This window comes from Aythya fuligula, chromosome 10 (assembly GCF_009819795.1).
Source record: "Aythya fuligula isolate bAytFul2 chromosome 10, bAytFul2.pri, whole genome shotgun sequence".
Taxonomy (NCBI): Eukaryota; Metazoa; Chordata; class Aves; order Anseriformes; family Anatidae; genus Aythya; species Aythya fuligula.
The window spans coordinates 8,277,146-8,296,982 of NC_045568.1; the positions used below are offsets into that span (position 1 = coordinate 8,277,146).

Here is a 19,837-nt window from a genome sequence, read left to right on the forward strand (position 1 = left end):
AGAAAACCAGAGCCCCTAGAAGTTTTAAGGGAAGTCATCGACCTTTGAAGCCAATGTGAAAGGTCCTTCATCTGAGATACCCAGCTTGAGTTTTAAACAATCATCCAGAGTAATACTGCAGTGAAATACGAAAAATCAGGACCTGCACAGAAAGTCTGCACACAGTGCTTCAGGTCCACTTGCTCTCCAATGAACCTGTGTAAGCCACACTGGCTTCCCAACCGGGCCGAGCAGAATTTACCAGCTGACATTATACCCAGCCTACCTCAACTCTTTTCATTTTCCTGTAGCAGGCCACACAAATCTACCCATCTCATGATGCTTTCTCCCACTTATTGCCCAAGCCTGGCACCTCATGTGCATTTTCACACAGATTTCCTCACAGAATGTACAAAACCCAACAAAATTGCCTGTGTCCGAGGCCTATGGGGACAGATTAGCACACAAGTCCCATCTGCTGCTCTGATCTCTCTGCACAGCTGCTCAGTGTGTGACCCCAGGGCAGAACCCAAGGGACTTACTGGCTGGTCCCGATCTAACAAGTGGCATTCCTGTTCTGACAAGGTGCCAGGCTGCCTGAGTGTCCTCTTCCAGCAATGTTTTTATTCCTTCTCTGCCTCACTGTAGCATTATAAACACAGGTAAGACTCAGCACAACAAACACTGGTTTTTCTTTCCTTCCTTATCATCTTGTATAGCTCAAAAGGCTGAATTTTGCTCATTAGCTCAGTAAAATAGTCAAGTCTAAAGCAAAACGGTAAGTTCTAAAGATCTACCCAACACTCAAAGTTATTTCAAGTATCCTCCATGTTATCTGATTGCAACTTTCTCAATAATGTTGCAAACGCTCATTACTGCAAGTGGGAAAGAACATTCATTCAAATGACATTTAAAATGTCAGTGTCTCAAAACTCACCCTTTCCTTTAAAGGAACATAAGCAAATTTGACATGAGGATGTGAATTGATTAAAAAAAATCACAACCACACAAGTAGCATATGACTAACTCCCCAAATAAAAAAGCCTCTATGGTTTAACATCTTTCCCAATGGCACAATGCTCAACTTCCCTTTACATGGCACCCCTCCATCATTCACTTCACCGAAGAAAAGCTTGCAGCACAAAAGCAAAAGGAGCATATAATTGCAAGCTGCAGAAACAAGGCACAATCTGCTCTCAAGAAACCCAACTCATTTTTTAACACCACTTCAGGAAGATAAACCCTGAGGGTTTCTGCCAGCGCCGACCTGGGATGAGGCATCAACATTAATTAATTTTGCTAGAGGAACATACACAGTCAGAACAGCAAAACAAAACTTCGAGGGCTGTATGCTGTCACATAAGGAAGATGCTCTACTGCTTTATTCTTTTTTTTTTCTTGAAAATATATGTTTGCAACACATACACATAATGTTGCAAGCTTACAAACAGCAGCATCCAAAGGAAATGTATTTTTTGACTGAGGGGACACAACAAGCACACACACACAGAATCACAGAGTCATGGAATACCCCAAGTTGGAAGGGACCCATAAGGATCATTATCTAGTCCAACTCCTGGCTCCACACAGGTCTACCCAAAAATTTAGACCATATGACTAAGAGCACAGTCCAAATGCTCCTTAAACCGTGACAAGCTCGGTGCCGTGACTATGTCCCTGGGGAGCCTGTTCCAGCACGCGACCACCCTCTCAGTAAAGAACCTTGTGAAGAACGCACAACAGCAGTCAGTGAAGGGAAATGGCCAAGTGACAAAGCACATTAAAATCAAATATCAAAATTTAAGCAAAGTCATCACCTCAGCTAAAAAAATTAAAAATATACACTGAACAACACAGCAGGCTGCATCTCAGTGTAAAATTACAACCGCCTTTCCTTCTAATGTTATACACTGAACAGTCAAGGAAAAAATAAACTACATTCTAATTTCTTGCCTCTTAAGACTCTTATTGTGAAATAATGCAAGATACTGAAGAAGGTTTTGAATCTGAGCTGGGACACTGTATGTCCTAGATCAGCTGCGCAGAATTTCAATAGCCCTCCAAGTTTGCATCATCACGTGAAAACAGAGTTGATTATTTTCAAGTTCATCCACTACCTACCATATTATCAACTATCCCTTTTCACCTAAAATGAGACTTTTTTTTCCCCATATTTGTTAATATTTACAGTGAGGTAGTTTTTTTGTATTAGGCTGCTCTAGTTAGCCATGTGAAGTTTACTGAAGGATTCCTGCTGTTGCAATGGCCTTCAATGCCAGGCCTGCTCCTGTACTATGTAGAGGCTCACACACAAATACCTTTAACTATATGCCAACACAACCACTCTTCCAAACCACACCAGGCTCACATGTTTTCCCATATCATTTATCCAATTTAACTAATTATTTTCCTTTTCCTGTTGATCAATACCAACAGTTTGTCATCCTTCTTTGCATGTTGCAGTGAAAAGTTCCCCATTTGGTGCTCTTCCTCCCTCTCCTATACCTGAAGGAGTCCATCCTCTTCTATTTCTCCCCTCTCTTTTTTCCACGCCACTGGTTTCAAACAGCACTTTGGTACGAGGGATTCATACTTGTCCTCTGGCGGCCAGCCTTGTGCCACCATCTGCTCGCAGCAGCTCTGCCACCCACTTGCTCTGGGCTAACATTTGCTTCCTACAGCTTTGACGCCACCAGTGATTGCCGTGTTGTACATCCTGACCTCATTCACTTTCTCCATCTTCAGTTCCTAGGGCTGGGACTACCGACACGTAAAAGCAGTGTCAGCTCACAGGGCAGAGTTCTCTAGAGCAAAGATGACCTTAATTTGATACTCCTTGTTTCTTTTTGGACCTGATGTACATCCACACTGCTGTAGGAACAGCAAATAAAACTCTTTAGAAGGACCAAATTCCAGCTCTGGGAAAACAGAGCTGTTAACCGCAGCTGGGGGGGAATAATCTTTAACCATAGGAAGCTCAACGTTTATCTGCCACTCTGTAAACATCCTCTGCTGGTCTCTCAGAACAGCTTTCGCTGTAGCATACTTTGCTATTTATGTTTAATTCCTGTGCTTGAAGCCCATTCATTGAGCTTGTAGAAGTCCAACAGCCAATGCCAAGAGTAGCTCCGGCGCAACCCATTTAGAGACAAAACTTTTAACAACAGACCACAAGAAGATGAGTGGAAGCTATCAGTAGAAATGAACATCTCTACTGCCCGTGTCTTACTTTGGTAGGTCCTTTAGAATAATTATCTCTATTTTCCTCATCTTAGCAGCTGTAAAAGCGCAGTCTGCTGGGTAGGGTACATGCAGTCAGAACTCCTTGATCTTCCTCAAAGACTGATGATCTGACTGTCTGATGCACAGACTAAAAGAACCAGTGCTTCAAAGACCTGCAACAGCTACAACCCAGACACACCTAACCAGGTTTCTTCTTCCTCAGATAATTTCAGCTGTTAAACTTTTAGAAAAACGCAGAAAAAACACTTAAGAGTAGGTAAGCCCCTTTGAACACAGATCTGCTGTGTCCTCCCCTGCAAGTATGCACAGTTCTGCTCAGCCACCTTCTAGAACAATGAAGACTAACAGGTGGTGCAGGTCAATGTCATAAGCAGTACGATGAACTAAAAACTCAACCAGAAAGACACTTGAGGAGTTCATCTTGCTTAGCCAAGAAACAGAGATGTCAGAGCAACCAGCTTCACTGCACCCACCAGGAAGCTGAGGACCAGCAAACTACTCTAGACTGGAGCTCACCGTTTCTGAGCAATAATCCTAACCCGGGTACAGGCAACAGCAGAGGACTGGAACTGGTCAACCCAGCACTGCCAAGGCATCGCACCAGCAGGGCACTGCTGAGTCCCACAGCTTGGCCACAGGGCCTGTGGGTCATGATGCCCATCGGAGCACGAGGCGACACGTCCTATGCAGGCATGGGGGATAAAGGACATGGACAAAAGAAAAACTACAGCATGTTCTCAGCAGGCTGATGAAAGGGAGATGGCTTTTATCACAGGAGAGCAAGTCCTGCCCCTCTCTAGGCTGCCTGAACTTAGTGGCTAGCACAAATGGCTGGAGACGTACCGGAGGTACACTGTGAGAGCAAATACAAGCAGGATTAAAAAAAAAACAACCAACTATCTCCAAACCTGGCTTTCTAGCTAAAAGGCTTCTCATTTATAATGAGTCATGGGCATCCAAAGATTACTGAAAGTCTACAAAAATAAGAAGACTTGGGAAATAAATTTTAAAAATCTGATTTCTTAGTTGAGAGAAACTACATAATTCCATCAGGAAGACTCCATATGTCACCAGGCTGCACGTGACCAATGCGCGATTTCAGACTTGGTTCTTTTATTTGTATTCACGTATTGGTAAAGCACAGTGTTTGCATCAAAGCCGTAATAAATGCTGTTTTGTTTGGAGAAGAGCTGCCGTGTTACAGCCAAAATGAGGCGTTCTCCTTTGCCTGCTTACAACAGCAACCACACACACTTCCCGAACCTTTCCTTACTGCGGCATTCTCCTGTTAGTGCCTGCGATTCTGCAGATGCTGGAGCAACGTTTCACACCGAAACACCAGCCTGCTTACCCAGCAGAAATCCAGACGGTTTAGGCTATTTATTTTTTGTCCTTTTTTAAGCACAGGCTGAAAAGCAACGCAACGAAGGAGAAGCCCGTGGCCGCCTGCCACGGCGGCGGAGCCCACAGCGCGTCCTGCGTGACAACCGCGCACAGCTCGCCACAAAGCCCCTTTTGTCTGCAGGGCCGCCGCAACCTGGAAGGGGGGAACGAAACCTCTGCGAGACCTAAATAAGAGTTAAAGAAGCATGAAAACACACCACACGCTGCCAGGCAGCTTGCTAACAAACGCCACAGCCCAACCCCTCCGAGCCCCGCAATACGAGGAGCCATTAACTCCCGCGCCAGATGGCCGATAAAGCACCGGCTTTAAGAAACAGCACAGTAATATGTTTAGGCCCTTCTTCTGGAAGCATCTACCGAACGCGGAACCGCAGCGATCACAAGAAACGCCCCACGCGATGCCCCTTCCAGCAGCCCCCCACCCACCACCACCACCCCGGCTCGGGGGCTCGGTGCCCGCCCCGCTCACCGCCGCGCTGGGCGCTGTGCCCCGCCGGCAGCCCGTTGTCGTAGGGCTCCCACGTCTTCTGCAGCGGGTTCTGCGTGAGCTCCCGCGACGGCGACGCCGCCGCCGCCGCCATCCTCGGTCGCCTCCCGGCTCCCGGCGGCGCCGCCCCCCCGGCACGGCACGGCCCGGCCCGGCCCGCCCCTCACAGCCTCGAGCCCCCGCCGTGAGGGCGGGCAGCGAGGCCCCGTCATGGCGGCGGCGCCACCTGCCTGCCAGCGGGCTCGGTTGGGACCAGGCGGCCCTCACAGCGCAGCCGGGACAGAAGGATGTGGATGTGGGGTTCCGTGGTGTTCCTCCCACAGGGGACAGTCCTCTGAGTGTGCTCTCGGCAGCCAGCACAGTCAACCCCCAGAACACCACTTCCATGGTATCACAGATATTCCAAAAGGAGCGTTAGGGCTTCACAGAAACCCACGGCCAGTCAGCTAAACCCTGGTTTAGAAAATCAGGCACTGCCTAATGCATTTGTTCAGTTACACTCTATGTCACAAGGAAGGCTAAATTAATACGGGTGCAGAAAACTCTAAGCAAACAGCAAGTTCCTAACGTCTTGTTTAGCCACAAAAATAAACTCACAACATGCAGTGGAAGAGTACAGTTCTGCAGTTGTGGTGTGGATTAAATGCAGCATGCAGCTGCCCTGTTTCACATCAACATTACCAGCTTTACAGTTCTGAGAAACCCCACACCTATGTTCATTGGTGGACTTGCTGGATTAGCCTCACCCGGACTAAGCAAAGTCATTACAGAGGTGAATATTTCACTCTTACACACACCTCCATCTTCGTATTTTACACACAGATTCTCAGGGCACTTAGCTTACAGTGGTCAAACACAACATGCATTTTTGTTACCTATCGGGTACTCAGACACTTTGACATTAGCACATACACATGTATAAACATGACTCAGTATGTCTGTGTGAATACACATATTTAAATACTAGTCAGTCCGAGCATCTGAGGATCATTTTCAGTTTTTCTACTCAACCGCAAGCCAAAAGGTAGCTTTTTAAACAACAAAAAAATCTGTCCCCAGAGACGCTGGGTAAGATGCTTGCAGGAAAATTGATGCTGTTCTTCCAAACCCATGTGTGCTTGACCTGCCCTTCCCTCTTCACAAAGTTCATTTCCTTCTCTTCAAGGCTGATTACAGTTTTCAGCCCTTGGGGCCTGCACTATGTTTTTATGTTAGCAATTCTTTCTTGATTTTGTTTTGACTCGATAGCTGACGCAGGGGGGCAGAGGGGTTACAGGATTTACGTTATAAGGGTCAGAAAACAGGGAGCAGAGAGAGGAAGGACTTTATGAACATTTGAAGGCTTCCGTCTTTTTTTCTGTTAAGCATGTATTTACTTCCAAAAGATACCAAAAGCCCCGTGAGCAGGAGCAGCTTAATCTGTGTTTCAGGTCAAATCCATTGCTCCATCGCCTGTGTGTTGACGTCGCGTTGCAGCCAGCTGAAGGATCGAGTCCAGCATCAGCCCCGATTTGTCTGACTCAACCTTCTGATCAGGGCAATGCCACAGGGATGCTCCAGCTTTCTTACCAGTTCCTCCAGTAAATACAGCAAGTCCACAATTAATTTAACAAAGTATTAAGAGAAAAAGGAGATTCATGCCAGCTTTGGAAAGGCACTTCTCAGGCCTGTCATGCATTCATTAAGTAGAAAACAGCAAGGTGCCATCTCCCTCCAGCCTCTACAAATGAGGTTTGTTTCTCCTTTCTGCAAATCCACGCAGCACACAAGAACCAAACTCCACTCAGACCTACCTCACACCTGAAAGCACTGACCTGATGTTGTTAATACAAGAACAGCATTCCTCAAAGGCATGCAGGGTGAGTTACCAAATTTCTAAATCATGCCCCAAACATTAGGCATACCACACACAAACTTGCTCTGGCAGATTTAAGGCTGTGGCACCTGTGCAAAACTTAAATAAGGATTTGTCCAGCTGTTACAACCTCATGGTTATGGTCATAGGCTGCTTTACTGAGAAGACAAAGTGAATACAGAAATTTTGTGCCACTCCTGAGGTCTTCTTTCAGAACATTGTTTTCAAGGGCACTATGTTGAATTCCTAGACAAAGACAAAACAACCATTGCTCAAGTAGACTCCAGGTAAGTGATGGAGATCAGCTTCTACACAATCACCTCGTCATCAACCCCTGTCCTAATAGAAAGGCTGGAGAAACAAAGTTGGTTTCCGCAGGTGAACTGTTGGAGACTTGGCTTTGCTACAGGGAAACCACAAATAAGCCTCTACTCTTTAGAAGGGTTTTACGCAAAGCTTCTGCTCTCAGGGCCACATTGAGCTGAAATCTTACCTGCAAAAGCACCTCTCTGAAGAGAGAAAATGCCACAGAGAAAGGCAGCATTGGAAAGGAACTGCTGCATAGAAATAGAGCACGCTTGAGCCACCTAACCAAGCTTTACTTATTGTTTTCAAACAACTGGCTGACAAGACAGGAATGTCTTATGGCTTCATGCATACAGCAGGGGTAATTATTTCTCTGAGACAAGGAAAGAGAAAAGAGGAGACTGCAACAAGGCTCCTGCCTGATCGTACAGAAACCCTATATTCTATCTGTAAATAAGCAGGGTTGTATTTTAACTATATAATAGAGTTCCACTATATCTGCAGCTTACTTTCATGGGTCTCTTTTCCCTGCTCAAGATGTCACTTTGTAGCCTGACAGCCTGTAAGACACCCATAAACCACCCGACATCTATGGCTTCTGTCTTTCCACCATTTCTCTGGCAGCACCAGCTCACTGCTTGGAGTGAGAAAAGAAGACTTTCCAGTCCTCCAGGTGTCCACGCCCTCGCTACGCCAAGCTCAACAGATACAGGTCATGAAAAACCAGTTCACAAACCTTTCTGCAGAGCAGAAGATTCTGCTACTGGAAAATATATTTGTAAAATGCTTAAAGAACACGCCGCCAGCCAGAGGTCACAAGGCACGCTGTACAGAAAGAGGGTATTTACAAAGAAGTCAGCACGCTGAGCCAAGCCCTGGAGATGAGGCATGTGCAATGTTTCAGCTGAGTCTGAGCAGAGCTGGGAGCGCCGTGACAATATCCTGTTCCCACTCGCAGCAAAACGAGATCTGCCTTCTTCGGGGAAGTTCCTGAAATACACACGGGAACGCCTCCGAGATAAAAGAGATGGTAAAACACGAGCTTTCCGTTTTTGCTCCCCTCTTATCGCCCTTGTTTAAACAAGCCCTGGGATGCTGGCCGTGCTCTCCAAGACACCGCAAGCCGACAGCACGTAGGGATCCACCGGGATCACCGGCATGCCTACAAGGAGGACACAACCCTAAAACTCCCAGACCTTTTGGCACCACAAAGGTCAGCTGTGGGCCCGGCCTCTCCTCTCCCCGGGGAAGCCCTTCTCTCGCCCCAGCCCGGGGCCGAGCTCCGTGGGCGGCCGGCAGGCGGCACCCCGACACCGCCCGGCTGCGCCCTTCCCGGGGGCCGGGCTGGTGTTAAAGGGTGCCAGCTCCGGGGGCTGAGCTCCCGACGCAGAGTTAAAGGCTGCAGAAGGGTTTCGAGGAAGAAAAGTCTCATCTGCTAATCCTTATTTTTTTTCCCCTTAACCAAACACAGAAAAAAAAATTCCTTTTTTTTTTTGTATATATTAAACACTAACAAATGTTATTTCTTGATTAACCTAACACTTCCATTTCTGTAAAGCAATTCTCTTCCCACAATGTCATCAGGTATGTTTTTTTCCCTGCACTATCAGTTATTTACTCAGCACTTTGAGGAAACCAACAGCATCCAACCTCTATGCACACAACTGGCAGTAAAGAGCTACCAGAAGCCTAAATCCAAGCGTTCCCTATTGCAAGTAGCAGGCTGCTCTGCCAGCTGAAAGTAGCAGGTAGGAATTAGCATGAATGATCCCACCTTTAAATAAGCATCTTCATTGTCTACATATCGCAATGGTGAGAGGAAAGAGAAGAGCTAAGAGCCCTTATTCCCCCTTTAAAAAGTTGTACAGATAGGGCTGTACACGTCTACAGCTTACAAGTCTAAAAGACTTCAGCCACACAACACAAGCTTATTTTAAAAACAATCTAAGGAGGCACAGAAGAATACAGAATTTACAAAATTTGCATGAACATTATTTCAGAAACCGAGGCACGCACCAGCACAGTCTTCAGGCACACACATCTCTCACTTGTCCAGCGTCCCACCAACACTCCCTGCTTCCACGCAGGCCGGGTGGCCATACCCAGCTAACTGGCAGCCTGCTGTGCTTGAGTCACAGTATTTGTATGAAGCCCACAGGATAATTCCTACCCAAGTTATAACTGATTTTCTATTTTAACAAAAAAATGATGTCACATCTACCTTTAGCAGGCTTGCAGTGGTCCTTCATTGGTCAGATCTGTGCAGCTGGAAGGAGGATTAGAGGATCACATAAACTAATTCAGCTAAACAACCTGAGGACAGCCAGCAACAGCTATCTAATATACAAGGCAGTTGCAACACTGCGAGCCAATTAAAAGAGATGGTGACCAAACACACAGCTATGCTTCACACTTTTGGTTCACAAGCAACAACACTCCAGCATTTCAGAACTAGATTTTGGGTGGAAAGGGAAAGATTTCTCCCCACACACCTTATAAGCAACAGTGCTGCTTTCATTTTGACCAAGCACTAGCTGTGGTGCTGATACATGGTGAAAAGCTGCTGCTCGAGGGTAATGACAGCATCCAAGCTTGCACCTGCACTGAGTTTCAGCTATAATGACCAAAACTGCCATAGAGCAGATGGGACGCTTGGCCTTCTCGATGACAGCTTATTACATCAGTGCCTCAGCTGGGAACACACTGTTCCCTCCCCTGGGCAATTCCTATATTCCTGAAGTACGGATCAGGCCCAGCAGGTTTTTCTCTCAGTGGAAGAGATGCCTTTAACAAGCTGCGTAGGTATGTTGTCACCTCTGTAAGGCAAGAACTAACCCGACCTTGCTGTGAAAGGAGCCAAAAAGGCAGCTCTCTTCCTCCTGGGCTGTTTGTGAGTTCCTGGATGATGACAAAGATGATGCCTTCAGAACCATCATCCTGCCTTCGGAACCATGCATCGTTTAACTCATGATTCCTCATGAGTTAAGGAACTTCTCACACAGCCTCCCACAGAGAATAGGATGAGTTCCCTCCATAGAGAGCTTAGCAAGCACAGTGAGCAAATGGGGAAGAGAGCTGTAATATCATCATAGCAAAATGACATACATTGATTCATGCCTTCTAAGGTCAGTTTCTCAGAACTTTCCAATACGTCACTATCTTAAATGAAGATTTCCCATCTCCTCAAGATTGCCAATGGTTTTCTCCACAACCAAAAGTACCATCCATTTTGTTTTCCTATTCAGCCTAATATCACAGGAGTCAAACCAACAAAAATGAGAAATAGCCCACTAAGTCCTGAAAAAATGTCAAGCATCCCACATTACGGGTTCAGCAGGTTCCCCATACCATCTCCACTTGTCTTTCCATTTAGCACCTGATTCCAAATCAACTGTAATCAAGAGGACCAGATATTTTGATACACAGGCCTAGCACTTACTCCATTTCTTTTGAGAAGAAAAAAGTGCATTACTGGTACCATTCACTCCATGTCCTATTTCATATCACTGCCTAAGGGAAAAAAAAATTTAGTTCTTTTGAAGTGGACCTGCTACCTCAAAGACAAACATAGCCTTAAGGATTCAGGACTTAAAAGAATCTGGCTTCAACAACACACACCTATTGATGTTATTTTTATGAGTGTTTATTTTATTATTGGACTTCCTGGCTACAGTTCAAGCTATTAATGAGATTCAGGGGAAAAAAAAAAAAAAAAAAAAAAAAAAAAAAAGTCATCACACTCTACATGAGAGTGAGCTACTACTAGGAGCAAGACATCTCTTCAGTGCTAATTGGGGATTAGATTTAAACAACATCCTAAAATCCCATACTGACAAAGCTGTATAAATACACACACTAGATTCGATAAGCTGAAATAGAATAATATTCCTTAGCATACATAAGAAAAACAAAAAATCACCTAAACAGAAGACATTAGTATAAAGTACATCAGTGAGAAAACGAGTTCATACCTATTCTAACAGATCTGACACAGGGGAAGACCTTACAGGGCTTAGGCACTCAGGAGCCTCAGCCACACTTCTTGGCTGGAGAGAGGACTAATTCCCACACTAATTTGCATTCATTATATTTCCTTTATCATCTGCTGAAACATCATAATAGATATTCATTGTGCATGCAAAACAATGATGTATCCCTTACAGCACTGTTTATGTGTGGCTTGATTCCAGCATGCTTATGTGCTTTCAAAAGCATAACAACCTAGCGATCAAGAAGCAAGCACTTGCTATATAAGGGGTTTTATTGCATGAATTGTATCAATAAAGCCTTGAATAGCTTTCTACTGAACGCATGCATTGTGCTGTATGCATATAAAACCTATCAGGCAATCAAGATAACTTGGGGTAGATGTGTTATCAGCAGAAGGTCATGTCACCAACACAGGAACCGCATGAGAGTCCAGGGATATTCACATGCACGTTACTGACGTCAGCAACAACAGCAAAATACACCTTGCTACACCGACACTCTGATCCTTGTTATCTTCACGGGAACCACTCTTGAAAGCATGGCCTTTCAGAGTAGTTTTATTATTTCTGAATGTATAAACATGTTAATTTAGATATTTTTTACATTCCATTACATTCATACCTGGAGAAAACCATGTTGATTGGCCATCATGGTTTTCCTGCAAGGAAGGCTAGATCACTAATCCATTACACCTCCCATCCAAGCAGCCACCTCCCACCTTCAACTCAGAGCATGCTGAAATGAGTTCCCTGAAAAATTAGGCTAGACCTTCAAGTGATGCTCCCAGATGTCTTAAAACTATTTCCATCATCACAACATTAAAGCAATGTTTTAAATCTTCCTGTTATGATGCAAGATAAAGGAAAGAAGGCATCCATTATTCATGGTGAGTGCAACCCAGTTTTAAGAAACCCTTTGTAGCTTACTGTACACCAGCAACTTCAAACTATTTACATGAGGGGGTGGCTGCTCCTAAGAAGAGCAGAAAAAGGACATTAAAACTGGTGACGTTTGCACAAATTGCCCATTTGCATTCACAGGTCTAGAGGGCAGCTGGAAATATAGAGTTTCCAAGAGGTAAACCTGCCATGGAAAGTCGTTCCTACACATTGTACTGGTAGTTTCCCATGTTGTTACTACAGCAACAGCACGTACAGCATTGCACAACCTCTGGACGGCTGGTGGGTGTACCCTGAAACATTTTCCTCTTCCTTGGTAGGGTGATACAGCAGCAAGGCCACTTCCCCCAGCTGTATCAGTTACCTGGAATCTGTGATGCAACCCAGGACAGCCAAAGCTAGAGAAGCTTGAAATATTTGAACAAGAAAACACAAACACATGCTTGCATTCACTAGCATGTTTGTCTTTGTGCCTCTTGAGACTACATGAGAACAACGTCTACAAAGTGGTCTGAAAATGTACCTGTTACCTTGAACCTCTCTATTCCTTTGCAGACACACGAACATGTAAGAAAAATCTTCCCAATTCCTAGCATTTGGGTTTGCTGTTATGAGTAAGAGTATAGTTAAAAGGAGCACGAGGGAAGGATCAGCAACTTTAAATAAAAGAGAACCCTTCTCTAGGCTGAAAGGCTTATGAATTATGCTCACTTACAACTAGTTTCGTATTAGGTATTTTAGCATTTATTATGTATACATATCCTTTGTATACATATCTTTCATTCAGCTAGGACACAATGAACGCCACTTGTTTACAACAGCTAAAGCTGTGCTGCTAAATGTAAAACACAGCAGGGCAAGGGCAGATGACTTCTAAGAGAGAAACTTAATGCTATCTTTAAAACCAAACGCTATTGACTGACTTCAGCAGTAGAATTTCTCAGGACAGCCATTTAAAATAAAAAACAGCTGAAAAGACTAACTGTATGCATTGGGAAAGAAAAGTTATATGGTGAGCTGGAAAAGGAGAAATACATTGACAACAAAGAACATGCAGAATTTGTATTGGATTTAAGCACATGAAGTACACCAAAGGAATAAAAACAACCAAAAAGGCTTCAGGATTAAGCTACCCATCAGATGGCAGCGTTTTAAAAGACAGGAAAGCAATGGAACTCTTGAAGCATGGGAAGGGGATTTGGGTTTGAAATATCGAGTTACTACTGATGGAGAAATCAAAGAGAAAAACACCAGCAGAAAGACAGATGCAGGTCTGGATGAAGCAAACCGTCAGAGGTATAGAGTGCATCTGTGAGTCATCAGCACATAATAGAAGTTGAAGCCATGCGAACGCCTGAAATAGGGCACGGGGAGACAAGAGCAAAGCAAGGTCATGTTGTAGGAGGAGGAGGAGGAAGCATGGGCTGGGGGGTGGAAAGAGCATCATAAAAGCAAAAGCAACGAGATGTTAGAAGAAGCAGTGACTATGCAGGGAGGTCAGGGAGAACAAGGAAAAAATAACATGGCTCTTTGAACATTCTGGTTCCATCAATAAGGTGTAAATTGGCAGAGACCAGTATGAAAGCATCTAAAGTGGACTCAGAGCAGACATTGAGCTGGAGGTTGTACAATCTCACATTGTTGGAAGGACAGGATTTGTCCAAGAGCTAGAACAAACAAACAAAGAGGTGAGTACAGTTCCAACAGAGTATAGCATTCAGCATATATTGCCGTTTGGGTAAGCGGGTCACTAATGGAAAAGCCCATGGTGGTGGAAGCAATAGCTGAAGTCCTGCACCCACCCCTACAGTTACTCCCGGTTTCATGTGCATGCTGTAGGCAGCAGAGATTGGAAGGCGGGTTTTTGAAAATGAGGAATAAATCCCCCTGGAAAGGCAGCATGGAAAACTGACACTGACACAAGGAGCAAAAAAAACCTCGCAGCATACATGACGCCAGCTGCCTCTGGAAATGTTCTTGAGCTCTGCGGAAAGGGAGCGTATTCATCCAAATGAAAATACAAGAGAGCTAGAGCAAAGCTTCTCAGCAGTTTATAATAAAAGCTAAATTCACCTCAATTTAGCAAGCTGCAATGCTGTCATATAGCCTAAAACCTAGCACTGGAGGTGACAAATCACCAGACAGACATACCATGATCCCAATCGCAAGCAAATCTGTGTCTTCATAGCCTCCAGGGCAGATTTCTCATTTTCTGTGTGTTTTGCAAGTACAGCTAGATGGCTTATCAGCTTCCTGAGACTAACAGGATCAATACGTAGATGAGGAAGCTTAATAGGGATAATAAAATTACAACAGCCAAAATAACCTAATTTGTGAAGTGCAGGCAGGCTAAACAACAGAAATATTACAAATAAAAACTGCTGCAAAGGGGAAACATTTGCCAAACAACAGTTGCCATCAAAATATTAGCAAAGAAACCATTTTTCTTTGTGTTTAAAAAGAAAATCCCCCAATTCTCTTTATATTTCTAAAAAGAGCTTTGTTTCAGCACCAGCCTCTGTAGAGAAAATAAATCATAATGAATGACTGCAGAGTGAAGAAGGCCATACTCCAGCATGTACAGCATATGGGAGAGACTGGCACCACAGTATGTAAATACACATCAAAATAATTAAATTTTAATATAAGTTGAAAGCAAATAGCACGCGCAGCAGCAGTGGTAGCAACCTGACAAGCAAGTGACAGATGCTTCAGGTTAGGAGCACCCACATTATTTTGTTGAATAGCATTAGCCACAGCCTGAAAAGTAGTTCCAGAAAGAGACAAAATAACACTCAAGGAACTGGGGGGGGGGGGGGGGGGGGGGGGGGGTGGAAGTTCCCTGCGAGGTAAAGCAGAGGGGTTTGCTAGAGGAAAAGGAAACCAGGAGGCTTGGGTGCCCAAACACAATCCTGAATATTAATGTTGTTAGAAGACTTTCATCTCCGAGCATAAACAGCCTCCCTCCAGTATGTGAGTGGGGATGGGCTTGATCTAATTCACTTCATGTTAGTATTCGGCTATGTAAATGGGATATGATGGTGGAGCAAAACCAAAACAGATCAAATGCAAACACATGTACCCTCCACCTCTCATGAAACATCAGCTGTTCAGGCTCGCTTGCTCAAGCCCTGTCCCTTCAGGAATCACACAGCTGGGTCATTAACCGATTTGAGCCTTTTTGGACACAGGACAGAGGTCTCAAAAACATTAAAATCTCCTATATTTTAGTGAAAACTGGCTACCAAAAGAGAAGAGCTACCCTGCCTGCACTTCAGCCTTCCCCATCAGACACAAGACTGGCACTGGATGAGCGCAGGTCCTCAGACATGACCCAAACCTGGGGAAGAACTAACAGTTACAGCCACAAGACCTATATCCATGGGAGATACCTCTTCCAGAACTGTTTGAATTTTAAGTTTCCATACCCTAACCCCCAAGTGGGACATTTCTCAGAGAAAAAATAAAATGAAATGAAAGAGGGAGAGAAGAAAAAACACAGCTAGATCAATCTCCTACAAAAAATGAGGAATGACTTCGACTAACAGGAGAGCTGCTTTCCTCTACCACAAAGGCTGCCTTGCTGCTTGTTCCACTCCTCCTTCATCCCTACCAGCCTGCCTCTTACAAGCCACCTAAATTTTTTTTAATTGGAAGAGGTCATGAACCCCTGAAATCCCCCCATTGTTTTGGGGAAACCAGTTTCACACTGATAATAGAAAAACTACAAGTCTCTTCTGTTTTTCTTCCTCCTCAGCGCAGAAGGTAGATGTTGCAGAGCTCCAAGCTGAAGAATATCTATTGGGTTCCCATGAATGACAAATATTGCTTGTTATTAACTGACAACATCGATTAGGTCTCCAGGGATATATGATCAAAAGAGAAAACGTAAGAGGAAGAAAAAGGCAGCCTTAAATTCAAATATTGTTGTGGCAGCAGTAATTGTCAAAAACAATCTCAGACGCATTAAAACAACTCAAATTTTTAATTTATGTCAAAAGAGGTGTGCGTAGCCATATGGAAGCTTTTAATTGCAAATAAATCACTACAAATATTTTATCCCTTGCATCACTTGGTATGAACTACCCATGGGCAAACTGGGTATGTCACCCAGCAGTGAGGATTTCTTGCTGTTTACGGAAACTTTCCTGCTTATGCACCTAAACACGTACAGGATCAAACCAAGCCTCAGCAGTTTCAGTACAGACAAGTCCAGCTCACAAAACTTACTGCAGATGGAGCAACCACCTGAGTGTGAACCCGTTTCAAAAGGTGCCCCACCACAGCCCATCTGAGCAGGGCAGGAACGGCATATCCAAGTGACGTGCCGCTGTCACCACGCGGCTTCACGCCAACCCCGCAGCAAGCTGAGAGCCCCTGAGCCCTGGCAGCCCAGCGATCACCGTGCTGGGGCACAACACGCACACAGCCAGCCCCGAGCCCATGGAGAAGAAAGAGGCTTGATGCTACACAGAGAGAAGAGAAAACGCACATCAGAAAAAAGAGTAAGGCTGGGAAGAAGTTTGGTGGTCCACTATCTAGTGACAAGGGGAACTAAGGGCTTCATGGCCTGTAAACAAGATAGTAACGTCCTGAATCATCTGAAAACTAATGCTATGCAGTCATTTCAGATATCTAAGTGACCAGTCGTGCTGAAATTATACCCACACGCACAGATTTAAAGCTGCAACAGGCACATTTTATCCACAAGGACACTCATGACAAATACATCCAATTTTATTAATAAAACATTACAAAACAGCTCTCTGATCCATCACGTGGAGAAAAGTCAGTGCAATTAGGAGACTCGTGTGCATTCAGGCCCTACCACAGAAGTTGCTCACTGAAAGATTTCAGGCTCATCACAGCGCACAGATTCAGCTCCTCAAATATTACAGATGCCAGCACCACAAAGAGCCCCCCCCTTCACCAGCCTCTCAAATGAGAGTGAGGTTTTTGGACATAGCAGAACCTCAAGGGCACTTCAAACCACGCAGGTAACACGACATACTCCATGCAAAACCAGAAACATCGCTTCTCGTCGCGGCGACACGAACTCACGGACCCACCAGGTCGGAGCGAATTTACCCAAACCGCGCTGCCACACTCAGCGACTCCAAGGTTAGCACTTCACCTGGCAGCACATTAAATACGTCTGGGGATCAGTATTCATAATTAGCGTGTGATTACAATATTTAGAGCCAGGGTTTGGCAGGCACCCAAGAACAAGCCTGGTTATTAGCCAGCCTGAGCCAATGCGGTCTCTTGGGGTGAGCCAGGCCAGCACTACACCAGAAACTTCCTCTCCGCGCAACCAAATCACACCGAAATAACCCCCCGGCCTCTGCAAATACCAACGCGTGTGGCTCCTTTCCATGTCCCCACTTTGAGCGCCTAATAAAAATTGAGTAAAACCAGGAATCCACTTAGCTTACTTAATTTCAGCTGCTAGAGAGCCCGACAAGACGGATGAGCGACTTCAGACTTCTTTATTCCCTTTTACCCCCTTGTAGGATTTAATCGCTGGACCTCTTACGCTCTCAGAGAACACAAATCAAGCACTGCTTGTGACAGAAGGTTAGCAGACAATTATTTGACCCAAAATGGGACAAGAAAAAAGGCTTCTGGGAAAAACCAGAGCAGACACAAGGAACACAGCACTTCCCATATCTGTGGCTGCTGCTTCCTCCACTGCACGTTGAGAGTTTTTGTCATTTCTGCTACATTTGCCTTGTGAGCTTTTCCATGGACCTGCCCCACGCAGGGCGTGTGGATGACAAGCCTACCCTATATTCTGTACACAAAGCCATAATCAAAAATAACACAGAGAGAGAGAAGGTGAGAGTACCCCACCAAGTCTTTCCCTTCAGAAAAAAAAAAAAAAAAAAAAAAAAAAAAAAAAAAAAAAAAGCAGAAACCCTTCTGACCACGCTTTCCAGTGTTTAAAGTCCAATGTAGAGAAAAACAGCTGGGACAGAGTGCTGCACACAGCTCGAGCCCTACAGAAACCCCACAGCCTCAGCGAGCACTCTAGGAGGCAGCCACGGTGCTCTGCTGGCAGTGAGACACCAGGCACAGGCTGCACTGACCAAATCTGTGATTCAGAAGAGCAGAAGGAACATTGATGCAATCCAGTTGAGAAACACACTGGTGTAACCAAGCTGATTTTTTTTCTTTTTTAATTAGATGGATGACTAAAAAAAACACCATAAAACTGCTAAAAGCACTTCACGTAATCCAACAACACCCTGCCGCTGGGCTATGTTTGTAAAACGTGGTGCTTTTTCCTGACAAAATGTCCTATTTCACTCAGTCCAAGCAGACCCTCCCTCCAAGTGACCTCGCCAAAGTTCTCAAACTCAAACCCTCCCCGAAACGCTCCCCGCGCGGTGCCCTCATCCTGCATAGCGATCCCTCCACGAACACCCTCATTAGATGATGGCTCCAAATGACCGGGACCTGATGCAAATGGATGCTGTTGCTTTTAATTGCAGCCATAATTATGGGAGTGCCTCGCAGCTGAGTAAGGCCACATGAAGCAAACTTACTGGCAGCCTCGCGGAGAGCCCTGCGCTCGCTCCCCCCCCCCCCCGGCTCCCCCCGAGTGACCCCACTCGGGATCGCTCCCGTTTGGCTCCGGCTGCTGCCGCCCCGTTGCTGGCGGACACCTGGGGAGGTTTCACTGGGAACCAGCGGGGCTTTAAGCCCCAGCCGGCTGCTGCCCCGGCTCCCCCTCCTGCCCCAGGCTGCGGCAGAGCCCGGGGGGGAACGGAGCAGCCCGGATCCCCCCGCAAATAACCAGTGGGGACCCCAGAAGGGGGCCGGATCCCACCTCCCCCCGCTGACCCGGGGTCGTAGCGATCTCCTCTCCCCCCTCCCCAAAAAAATAATAATAAAAAAACCCTCGTGGGTCCTCAACGCCCCCCGGTCCTACCTCTGCGGTGCCGGCCCTGCGGGCGGTGGGGGCCCCACATCGGCGCCGCTGCCTCCGCTCCTGCGGAGCTGCCCGCGGCTGGGCGCGGAGCGGGGGCGGGACCGGGCCGGGGCCGAACGGGAGCGGCCCCGGGCAGCGCCCCCCCCCCCCCCCCTCTCCGCCGCCGCCCGCCCCCGCCGCGGAGGAAAGGGGCAGGTGCGGGAGCGGGGAGGGCGCAGAGCCCCCAAGGGAACCGGGGTCGGGGGGCTCCGAGCCCCCCGTAGCGCCCGGCGAGGAGCCCGAGGGGCAGCAGCCCGGAGGGGGGGGCAGGAGGGTTTCACCTTAAGATCGAAAGGGTTGACGCAGGGAAGGGAGTTTGTAGGTATTTTTGCTTAAACTCCACGTGATGTGTTATTTATTACCGCGGTAGGATGGGTTTTAGTAACTCCTTCGTCCTCCTGCCTGGTTCCCTTCAAGAGTGCTGCCTGAGCTGGTTCCAGGCCAACGCAGGTACCGAAAGCTCTGCAAACAGTCCTGGCTCTGCCTGGGAATCACCAGAGGTGTAAAGCTTCAGTTACCAAAATGCAGCTTCTTGAACGTTAATCACTCACAGAAATGAAGTCATGTGAAAGAAAGGTTGGTTTTTTCATAAACACCGAGTGTTTATGTGCTTATCTCCAGATGATGATGCCCCCTGCAATGAGGAAGCTCAGTGCCCGAGGTCAGCACGGTGCTGGTGGTGGTGTCACTTCCCCGTCGCG

The 19,837-nt window shown here is 46.1% G+C and overlaps 1 protein-coding gene across 3 annotated transcripts in view; it reads right to left on the reverse strand.

The window, feature by feature from the left end:
- Positions 1 to 19,143, reverse strand: part of PFKFB4 (6-phosphofructo-2-kinase/fructose-2,6-biphosphatase 4) — a 47,188-nt gene extending 28,045 nt beyond the window's left edge. For 2 of the 3 annotated variants that reach the window (XM_032193941.1, XM_032193944.1), the window contains exon 1: positions 5,096 to 5,232. In XM_032193941.1, coding sequence (XP_032049832.1) covers positions 5,096 to 5,207 — 112 coding nt within the window. In that variant the 5' untranslated portion in view covers positions 5,208 to 5,232. Of the gene's footprint in view, positions 1 to 5,095; positions 5,233 to 19,097 lie in introns of those variants that run through there. The other variant, XM_032193942.1, reaches the window with a different exon arrangement.
- Between the last annotated feature and the right edge of the window lie 694 nt (positions 19,144 to 19,837).